Below are 10,262 nucleotides of genomic sequence, written 5' to 3' on the forward strand. Positions count from 1 at the left end.
TTATAGTGGCTCAGTAAACTTACTGATGGTACACAGTGTGTAAGCTGCAGAGCCAGGATCCAATTCCTGGTCTGTTTTATCCAAAGGTCTTGACCTTAACCATCACGCAGTACTCCCTCTCAGTGGGGCTAGGGAGATGCAGGGATCTAGGATCACGCTCAGGTTTCTTGCATGGGTAGCTAAGAAACTGAGATAGCCAACACAACAGGAGAAGCAAGTGTGGGGAGGACGGATTTGGCTTTGGACTGTGGTTTGTGCTGTCAGAAAGGGCAAGTTTAGGGAGTCTGTGACTGGGGAACAGCACTGCATCTCTGTAGCCCACCCCTTGGAAAACTGAGGGTTCTGCATTCTGACTTTCCCTCTCCCACTCTCCAAGGTGAGGATGAAGATGGTCTCTTAGGAGGAAGCTCAAGATCTGGACCATACCCTGCTGGAAGACAAGGTCAAGGGTAGCCAGGCTCCAGGGAGCTCGTTCTTTAATTCAGATGAAGCGGTGGATATTGATGACAAAGAGTGTGAGGAGGCTGACCCTCTTCCTAGCATGACAAACTACCCACACACCAACCACAGCAAGAATCCCATCAGGCCAGGCTCAGGTAGCTGACATCCCCTCAAGGCCAGGTGATGTTGTTAAATCCAACCAGCCATGCTTGAGACTTCGGAGTCAGCATGCATCAATTTCCAGACGTGCTCTGACTCTGACAGAGCCCGAGGTCACAGGCGAGGGGTGTGATAAGAGTGCATCAGTGATGGAGGTCTTTTATTCTCTGCCTGGTAAGTTGGCGCATTGACGGGTGACCCCTGTATACATGGGCTACTGGGCTCCTGTGAGTGGGAGAGAGTAGTGATCCCTTTGTTCTCGGAGGGCCAGGAATAAAAAGCACTTTGTTCTTCGAAATGTGACAATGTCTTCCTTCTCACCTTGCTGCAGAAGCAGGGCCTGTGGGTCTGAGAAAACATCAAAGAAAACTTGGGAACTCAGGGACTTCTGGCAAGGAGGTTGGAACTAAGTGTTCTCTTCTAATGAGAGAACAGACAAGATAGCAATGACTTTCCTCCTACTCATCCAACCCCTTCAGCACAGGGGCTTCTCAGACTCAGGACACTCCCAGACTGGCCTCTACCTAGAAGCCTTTCTAGCCTCTTCTCACCTCTGATCTGTCCTTGGCCTCAAGCAAGAAGAATCCCCAACTCTACTTAGGTGTCTTCAGCTCCTGGCTTCCTCAGGAGCCTTCAGAGAACCATTGGCTCTGCCTGTTCCTCTGTCCCCTTTGCGTTTTTACCAGGGGTACCAGGGAGCCAGAGATAACTGTGAAGTCTCTCTCCCCCAAGGACCAGTTGGACTCCTTAATCTTGAAGTGTCGCAGCTCACGAACTGGGTAAGCTGAAACGCTGTGGAGGACTGAAGGAGTCAGGGAGGTGGCTGATCAGCTGGGCGGCCTTGGGCAAGTGTCTCTTCTCTTGGCTCATGAAGATCTGGGCTGGATGATTTCTGAAGTACCATTCAGCTATCAGAAGGTAAGGACTGTTGGGGAATTGTAGGAGGCTCTGGGATGGGGTAGCCGGCTATTTTAGCTCCCGACACCCCTCCCCACCCTGGCACCAACAATCCTAACTCTGCCAGCAGGAGGAATGGCACCAGCAATGGCCTGGCTTCTTTTCCTTCAGCTTGTTCTAGGGCCAACTGTGGTCATGGACAACAGGCTGCAGATGGCCATCAAGAACTTCCGCGACGTAAACATCGACTACCCCAAAGTCAATTACCCAAAAGGTTTCCAGGGTTACTGTAATGGTCTGATGGCCTACGTGCGAGGCAGAATGAAAATGTGGCAGTGCCCGAAGATCCATTACATGATTCACGCACCCTTGAAAACCGTTCAGAAGTTATGCAAATACAGTGAGAGCTTCTGTGAGAACTACAATAAATACTGCACCCTTACCCAGGACTCCTTCCCCATCACAGTCTGCTCCCTGGTCCTCACACAGCCACCCACCAGTTGCCGCTACAATAGCACTCTAGCCAACCAAAGGCTCTATCTGCTCTGCTCCGGTGAGCATGATGCTGAACCAGTAGATATCATCGGAGTCTACTAAGGAATTTGATTCTCCAGTCATTTACTACCTCTGCCACCACAGGCCAGCCTGTCCCAATTTCCAAAGCTCTAATTCCTTCCTGCAATGACTTCCCTGACTTCCAAGTTATGCAGGGTCCCCTTCTAAGAGGCCAGGTAGGAAAATGGCTAGGAGCTTTGATTACCATACAAAGTTGTACTGTCTTCTAGGTTCTTTCCAACTTGTTTACCACCTCCCCTCAGCTCCTCCACCATCCTCCCTCTCCCAGAGACAGTAAAACCCACCCAAGAAGCTGACTGTGTCCAGTTGGCAGTGACTGTCCATCCACTGGGCCAGATCCTGAATCCTGGAAGAAGGCCCAGGGCCTCAGCTCACACCACGGCAACAGGCACCCAGCCCCGTGTCTCCCCTCCCCGTCCCTCCAGCCTTCTCATCTCAGTCTTCTCCCTCTTCCTTAGAACTCCCCCCACTCCCCTACGCAGCAGGTCTCTCTACCTACAGAACCTCCCTGAGGCCCTCGGATTCAGTTTAGCCTCAGTTCAGTTGCCAAGCTGCTCCTCTCTGAAATCGCTCATTTTCTCTTCATGTAGCCCGCCATTTCCTCCTCTTCGGCTACCATGGAGCGTTCAGTTCAGTTGCCGAGCTGCTCCTCTCTGTGAAATCGCTCATTTTCTCTTCATGTAGCCTGCCATTTCCTCCTCTTCGGCTACCATGGAGCGCAGCGTTCTCTCTCCCCACACTCCCAGTGACCTCAGTCATCCTGCCTTCCTTTACCCAACTCCTTTTTCTTCCCTCCTTCCCACCTTCACTCATTAGGATTTCACCCATCCTCTCCAAGCGTCCTGCTTCCTTTCCTTTCCAGCAGTTCCTCCCAAACTGTCCAAACTCTATGGTCTGCTACTGATAGCAGGGCCTGAGAAAGGCCTACCTCTTGTCTTGTAAAAAATTAAAACCACATCTGAGTTATGTAAGGGATAACTATTGGGGCAAACTGGGTGAAGGGAACATGAGATTTCTTTCTTTCTTTTTTTTTTTTTGGAGAGGTTTTCACTATAGGGCGCGTGTGCTCGCCAGACAGACAGAGAGAGAAAGAGAGACAGAAAGCAAGAAATCACCCCCCAGGGGGAATGGTCATGCAGCAATCCCTTCTCTTCCATTCTCCTCTCGGGATCTTGGGCACGCACGTACACGCGCCTGGTGTGAGTTTTAAGCCACCGGGTCCGGGACGTGAACCGTGGTCAACTACATGGGGGTCCAGCGACATAGCCATTATGCTAACTGCTGGTTCCCAACATGAGATTTCTTTGTACATTTTTGGGGGAGGGGGAAAATTCTCATGATTCTACACTCATTTCAGAATAAAAAATTAAAAAACAATCTGACTCAGTTCTGATTTTTTTTTTCCCATGGTGCACTAGAATACCTATTTTCAGAGTCCTATTGGTCATTTACCTCTGGCCATCTTCCTGGGCTATCCTTAACAGTCAGTAAGATCTTATGTTCCATGTGTACCATGATGGAGGTGGGATATGTAAAACTCAATTCTGGGTTGGTGTTGAAGATAGATTCTCCCGGGTGTGTGTAGAGGTTGCTCTGTAGCCTAATGATTAAGGAGTCAGATCTTGCATGACCCACTGCTGTTCGAATCCCAGCCCTGACAACCTGAAAAACATGCCCGACATGTATACATGGGTGCCCTATATCCTGGAGAAATGGAGGGCAATGGGTCAGCAGCATGTGACCATGCCCCATTGGTGCTTTCTTTCTGGCCAGCACAAGCTTCTGGTACGTATGTATGTAGTATGTATGTAGTATGTATGTATAAACAAACAAACAAACAAATAAACAAACCAGAAAGAAAAACAGAGAGAAAGAAAGAAAACAAAGAGAGAAAATGGGATCTTCATTTACCCCAGCTCTGTAACAAATTCATAACAGGAATTTGCCCTCGCTGTCTTCCTTTTCTCCCTTAATAAAACTTGGATTGCTTCAGATGAAGGAGGTGGGAGGATAAGGGAGGGTCTAAGAGGTGGTGTCTGGGTCACAATATCAAGTAAGGAATTACTAGTCTCTTTTGGGAGGAAGTGGGGGGTGGATATCAGTAATGCGCAAACACAAGTTGCAAATAGTTTTGTCTCCACATCTGGTTATTCTCTTATCTCCAAATATATCCCTCAGCCCTGTTCTAGGATTTCGTAGTTGAAGGAAATGCTAACTTAGAGCCGGTAGACAGGCTAAGCAGGGTAAAGGGTATGTGGCCGAAAACCCTGATTCTTTGCGCTTTCCCCTCTCCCTCTCTCTACACCAATGGACCCATCTGTCCCTTCCCTTCATTGGACAGAACTCATGAGCTGTTGCACACACAGATGTTTATTGTCGTCCAAGCTCCCTGGTGTCAATGATGCAGGGTCAGGGGGCTAGCAGGCTAAAACGACGTTGCTCTCTACTTGTTCTTATCATAGGTGCCGGCGCCCTTGTAGCCACTCACATAGCCCGAGCTGTCAGTCACCTCTTCCCGTCCTGCGATGCCCTTGCCCTTGCCACTCTCATCAAAGCGCTCCTTGTGGGTGCCGGTGTACTTGCTGGTGTCTGTTAGACGGTCCACTGCACCCACTGTGGTTGCTTTCTGCAAGCCAGAGGGTGGGTTTGAGTCCTCTTTCTTTTTTGTCATCCCCCCCTCTCCCCAAAGATGGTCTTTGATACTTAGAATACTTAGAGCACCAACTGCCTCTGGCACGTGCTGCCTTCTCAGAGCTCAGATGTGGCTGTGGGCAGGAACTCTGACCAGGGCCACCCACCCATGAGGGAGGAGAATCTGTGCAGGAATGTGTGTGATGTGTGGTGTGTGGGGATGGAGGTGCACGAGCCTCTTCTGTTTCCAGAGGATTTGTTCTGATCAGGCTGCTGCCAGAGGACTTCAGCCCCAGACCCAATATGTAGAGTAGCAAGAGATTTTAGTACAGAGGGGATAATTAAGAAAGAGGGTAGGTGACAGGCAAAACGTATGAGATTAAACTTTAAATATGGAGGCATGGGGACTAGTTAACAAGTCCTCTATTCTCATGTATCCCAAAAAGTCACTAAGCTTCAGTAGCCTGTCTTAGATATCGAAGACTTGAGGATGAGTCTAAATTCTACTATTAAAATAGCAATGGACCTCGAGCAAGTTGCTTTCCCTCTTTGGGCCACAGTTTCTGCACTTCTGAAATGACTAGATATCTTGAAAGTCTGTTTCGTTGCCTATGGTGCATCCCAACCTTTCTGCTCTGGCTCCTAACAGCTACACTGCCAGGCAGGGTTAGGGGGACTGGCGAATTTAGGGACATAGGGTCAGGGGTTAGGGATGATGAATGTCACTCACAGTAACACCAGTGGTGGCTGGATCCTTGCCTTCCATGAGTTTATAAACATTCTCTAGGGCTTCATCTGCATTCTTGCCCTTGAACCTTTTCTGGCCTAGTTCTCTCATTGCCTCTTGAAACTGTAGAAACGTGATGGTTCGGGCATTCTTGGCCCTGGTCAGTGAGATAGAAACCCAGAACTTTAGAGCAGTTGGTCAACTTTAGAGTTGGTTACCTGCCAAGGTCCAACTCTGCCCTTACTCAGATTTGCCCATTTTGTCCTGTCATTGAGTGTCTGGAAGACGGAGGGCAACATAGTGGCAGGGATCCAGAAGTTGCTTCCTAGGTCCCCCACCAACGTGCCACCATCCAAGCTCTTCCACGGCAATGATCTTGTCCGTTCTGCTCACTCCCAGCCCCATCTCTGGCCACTTACTTGACTTTGCTGAACACAATGTCCACATCAGTGGAGGTGACTGCCTTGCCGTCCATGATGCCACAGTCTTTGCACAGCTTGGAGAAGTTCTTGTTGGTCATTTCATTGCCACTGCTTGATGATTCTCCGAAGACAGCAAACTGGTGGAACGTCTTCTCTGCTTCCGATGCCATGGTCAGCTGGAGGTGGGGCAGGGAAGTAGAGGGGGAGAGTTGGGGGTGAGGGAGGAGGGGAAGGGAGGACTGAGAAGTAAGGAGATGAAATCAGTCAGCACAAGGAGCAACTCCCCTCCACCCTGTTGCTTTTTCCCTCCCCCCCCCCACTCCCATCCCACCTAGCACAGTTCCAAGTATGTTCTCCTCCCAACAGCACTTGGAAGACCATTGTGGATCCTACATACTCAATAATCCTCCTTCCCCACCACTCGTACGTACCTAAGAGTGCCCAGATGGTGTCAGACCCGTCGTGTGTGTGTATGTGTGTGTGTGTGTGTGTGTGTGTATAGATATGTGGGAGCCAGCTGGCTGGGGAGACAGGAAGGGAAGCTTTTATGACCTCATTAGTGTTTCTGTGACATCATTCTAGCTCCAGCTACAGCCCATGTCTTCAGAGGAGGGGACAGGGTGTTTGGTCTCCTTACCTTGCATGCTGCATTGAGCAAGTTGCCAACCGCCTGACCACTTCAGATGATTGACCTTCCCTCATCATTTCAGATGAGTTGACCAATCCTCTGGTCCTAACTCCATTGTGTCTGCCCTATAGCAAAAGCTGAGGAGAGGGCAGGGTAAGTATCTTCGTCTGCTTAGGCTGCTACAATAAAATATCATAAACTAGATGGCTTATAAACAATAGACATTTATTTCTCATAGTTCGGAAAACTGGAAGTCTAACTTCGAGGCATGGATAGACTTGGTGTCTGACGAGGGCTGCTTTCTGGTTCATGGATGGTGCCTTCTCATTGTGTCCTCACGTGGTAGAAGGGAGAAGGAGTTCCCTTGGGCCTTTCTATAAGGACATTTATCCCACTCATGAGAATTTGGCCTTCATGAAACCTAATCACTTCCCCAAAGGCACCACCTCCTAATAACATCACCTTGAAGTTAGGGTTTTAGAACACAAATTCTGGAGAGAAACCATCATCCAGACCATAGCAAAAGGGGTTAATGAAAATAGGTTGGCATTGGGTCAACATTGCCCTCCTTTCTTTAGGCTCAGGTGTAAACAACATGGAGAGTCCCACTGGCTTTGGATTTTCCTATTTGTCCCTCAGAAGAAACTTTAAGGCCCAGCAGGTGACATGGTGGTTAAGGTACTGGACTCCCACACGGCCAACTGTGGTTCAAGTCCTGGACCTGGTGGATTGCTTTCTCACTTTCTCTCTCTCTTTCTTTGGTCAAACTAAACAATAATAATAATATATAAAATTAAATAATTTTTTTTTTTTTAAGAGAAACTTCAAATGGTTTCCAAAGGTAGGCCTAGTAGAAAAAGAGTACAGGCTTTGGAGTGTAACAGATCTGTCAATGGGTCATAGTGAGGGTGAGTCTTAGACTCTGAAAATCTCCCAGATAAGTTTCTGGGCAGGTCAAAGATGTTCCTCAGAGTTTACTCTCTTTGACCATTTTTCTGGCTAGAGCCCTATGGATAGGGCTCCTAAAACAGAGCAACTAGATCAGTTACTTTCTTCCCCTTTCCATCTAGTTAGTTACCAATTCCTATACATTTTCTTCTTACAGATCCATTCCTTTCTTCCCATTCCTAATATTTCTACCCTTACTCAAGTCCTTATCTCATATCTAGATGAGCACTCTGGATTCTCAATGACCTCTTACCTGAGGCGACAGCTCCACTCCCATCCACCCCATAATCCATCTCTGGTACCCCTCTCCATCAGATTAATTTTCACCAAACAGTATTTTTCTGTTCCCTACTCCTCAAAAATATTCTATGGCTCAAGAATATTTTTTGCCGTCATTGCCAAATCTTTCTGCCTAGCATTCAGGGACCTACACAACTACGACTCAATTTGCCTTACTAAATATTACCCACCTCTTATCAGCATTATTCTTTAGCTGCGACCATAACAGCTAAATTGTTACACACTTGAGAGGCTACCTGGCAAATGGAACAAGAATAGTCCCTGGAGAGGAATGGATCTGGATCCTAGATATTGTCATTTACTAGCTGGGTGGTCTTGGGCAAGTCACTAACATCTCTGAGCTATAGTTTTCCATCTATACAGAGAGGAGAATAATATCTTACAGTATTGGGGGTAATATACAGGAAATGCTTTGCTTGTGTAGTTCTGCCTCTAACCTTTCACTCATGCTTTCTCTGTCTGTATAGAAAGCTCCCTCCTCCTGCTCAAATATTCCACGGCTACACTTCCCATCTAGGTGGTTCACCCTAGGAACAAAGCCTTTTCCTGCTCCAAATTATAGTAAAATGGCTCCTAGCCTGAGAGCTGTAGCTTCCTGGGGCGTGGGTCCCTGCAATCTGCATGTACACAGAAGATTGTGTAAACTGAGTAAATACCATGCCCTGGATATAAGGTCTTACCACATACACAGATAGTGTGGTTAATATACAAAATTGAAAGTATTGCTGAATCCATAGTCTCTATTTTCTCCACCACAGAATAGTAAAAACATCATGTGAGGATAGGAATCTCTGAGCTCCCCCTTGAGAAGTCTGACAAATTATGGCTACAGGACTTAGTATCTAAACAATTGATCTTATATATACATATTTTTCCTTCACTTTTTATACTTTCTCTTGACCACTTGGTCATAAACTTCTGCAGTGGGTGTGACCAGACTTCACACTGCCTTGCATTCCACCTACACAGTGGCTTGCACAGAGCAAGTGCGTACAATTGTTGCTTAGGTGAAGGTATAGTTTGGAGCTGCTTCTGACCCAAGAAGAGGAATTGGAAAGATTGTTCTTGTGGACACTTAACACAGGTCCACCTGGGAGCTGCCCAGGCATGGAAGAACCCTGTCTTAGGGCAGAACCAGCCTCAATTCTGTCTGCAGGCTGGGTGGGACCCTTAGGCTAACTGCAAAGTAAATAGATCTCAGTGGAAATTTCCCACCTCCTGCTTGCCCCACACCCCTGCCGAGGCCCCTTATCAGGTTCCCCCTGAGTCATCCTGACCCAGAGACGAATTTAGATGCTGGAACCTCCAGGTCTTTCCCTCCCCCTTTCCATACTTGGAGACTACTTTAGAGACATCAAAAGAAGGTTGCAGGGAAAAGTTCTCACTTCTTGTCCCCTCCACCTCCAGTTCCACTAGTGCTGGTGAGAGCTCTCTCTCCCCTGCACGATGCGTCTTTAGCTATGATCGTAACCCTAGCAGGCATTTCCTTGTTTAGGAGAATGTAAACTATCATCCCGAGGGAAGAGGGGACTAGGCGAGGAGCCAGGGTGCCCAGTTCCTGTGCCAGTTTCTAGAGAAATACTGATGGAGAAGGGAAAAGAAGAAAACTGGGGTACTCCACATTGGGGAATTTACAGAAGTCCCTTAGATTTGGGGTTGTTGAAGGCTGGCTTGAGCGTGACAAGTTCTTCTACTCTGGGTTACCTCCGCCCTTTTGGACTCTCCTCTTTCCAATAGACCCTGCCAAGTGGGGATGAAAGGGGCATTGATGTTCCTTGGATGGGAGGGGGGTTGGGTGGTGAGGGTGGTGGTGGTGGGAGGGTGGTTCCCAGGCAGGAGGGAGGAGGGCAATTTGGGGGTCTTGGGGGGGCAGTCTGTGCTGGTGTCGCAGTTGGCAGCTAGAGTTCCATTGGTCATTGTTCCTAACTGGCCTGGTGCCCAGCCCCCGAAATGGCAACTCAGGAACTAGGCTGAAGGGGGATGGGGTGGGGATGATCTTTCCAGGGGGGAAGCCAAAGGGGGGGCAGGTGGGAAGAAATTCAATCTAATTTCCTTTTGTCTGCGACAACTTCGAATTCCCTTAGCCACATCAGCCATCTCATTCCAGGGGCCTTCCTCTGAGGGGTGCAGCGTGTGCGCGTGAAGTCTAGGAGGGTAAACCCACCCAGGCACCAAGAAGGACGCAGCAGTTTGAGGCACTACAGCCTGGACATTGTGATTCGGCCGGTCTGAGCTGGTCTCGCCTTCCTTTTCTGGGCCGGACTGGGAGGGGTTAGCGCTGAAGCCACAGGGTCTCTTGGGTCCCCGCCCGGGACACAGCGTCCTCCCGAAGCCCCTACTCCACCCCCGCTGAGTTAACCCCGCCCCCGCGCTTGTTTACCCAGGAGTCAGAGCCCCTGGGGGTCCCGGCCCCTCCCCCATCCCAGGGGCCTTGACCCGGGAGTCCCCGTTGGCCATCCTCTTCCCCCCTCCTGGCGATGGCCCTCTATTTATAGCGGGCCCCCGCCCTCCCCGCCCCCCCTCCCCCCCTTGT

The 10,262-nt window shown here is 49.0% G+C and overlaps 2 protein-coding genes and 1 long non-coding RNA gene across 6 annotated transcripts; 2 read left to right on the plus strand and 1 right to left on the minus strand.

Annotated features, from left to right (window-relative positions):
• Positions 1–1,119: 1,119 nt before the first annotated feature.
• RNASE13 (ribonuclease A family member 13 (inactive)) lies at positions 1,120–2,689 on the plus strand. 3 transcript variants are annotated; one of them, XM_006161431.3, is made up of 2 exons: positions 1,120–1,518; positions 1,625–2,689. In XM_006161431.3, exon 2 carries the CDS (start codon positions 1,633–1,635, stop codon positions 2,092–2,094), a length of 462 nt encoding a protein of 153 aa, XP_006161493.1. In that variant the 5' UTR covers positions 1,120–1,518; positions 1,625–1,632; the 3' UTR covers positions 2,095–2,689. The 3 variants fall into 3 exon arrangements, with proteins under 3 accessions (XP_006161493.1, XP_014448275.1, XP_006161494.1); XM_014592789.2 differs by having other exon boundaries at positions 1,628–2,689; XM_006161432.3 differs by having other exon boundaries at positions 1,669–2,689.
• Positions 2,690–4,429: 1,740 nt separating this feature from the next.
• Positions 4,430–6,581, minus strand: TPPP2 (tubulin polymerization promoting protein family member 2). 2 transcript variants are annotated; one of them, XM_006161430.3, is made up of 4 exons: positions 6,491–6,581; positions 5,851–6,092; positions 5,435–5,588; positions 4,430–4,699 (listed from the first exon to the last, which is right to left on the minus strand). In XM_006161430.3, exons 2-4 carry the CDS (start codon positions 6,021–6,023, stop codon positions 4,517–4,519), a joined length of 510 nt encoding a protein of 169 aa, XP_006161492.1. In that variant the 5' UTR covers positions 6,024–6,092; positions 6,491–6,581; the 3' UTR covers positions 4,430–4,516. The 2 variants fall into 2 exon arrangements, with proteins under 2 accessions (XP_006161492.1, XP_006161491.1); XM_006161429.1 differs by lacking the exon at positions 6,491–6,581 and adding an exon at positions 6,285–6,385.
• Positions 6,191–7,154, plus strand: LOC114004545 (uncharacterized). The gene is made up of 3 exons (XR_003546680.1): positions 6,191–6,276; positions 6,436–6,634; positions 7,060–7,154. It is a non-coding gene; the product is annotated as an uncharacterized LOC114004545 (long non-coding RNA).
• The last annotated feature ends 3,108 nt before the right edge of the window (positions 7,155–10,262 follow it).

The sequence above is a fragment of the Tupaia chinensis genome, unplaced genomic scaffold (assembly GCF_000334495.1).
Source record: "Tupaia chinensis unplaced genomic scaffold, TupChi_1.0 Scaffold138584_1, whole genome shotgun sequence".
NCBI classification, from domain to species: Eukaryota; Metazoa; Chordata; class Mammalia; order Scandentia; family Tupaiidae; genus Tupaia; species Tupaia belangeri.

Excerpts from the sequence above, each read along its gene's own strand:
- RNASE13 (XM_006161431.3), top strand. The coding sequence starts at position 1,633 with ATGGCACCAGCAATGGCCTGGCTTCTTTTCCTTCAGCTTGTTCTAGGG.
- TPPP2 (XM_006161430.3), bottom strand. The coding sequence starts at position 6,023 with ATGGCATCGGAAGCAGAGAAGACGTTCCACCAGTTTGCTGTCTTCGGA. Across the intron at positions 5,589-5,850 it reads ATTGTGTTCAGCAAAGTCAA|GGCCAAGAATGCCCGAACCA; the intron begins GTAAGTGGCCAG and ends CTCACTGACCAG. Across the intron at positions 4,700-5,434 it reads CAGCCACCACTGGTGTTACT|AAAGCAACCACAGTGGGTGC; the intron begins GTGAGTGACATT and ends TCTGGCTTGCAG.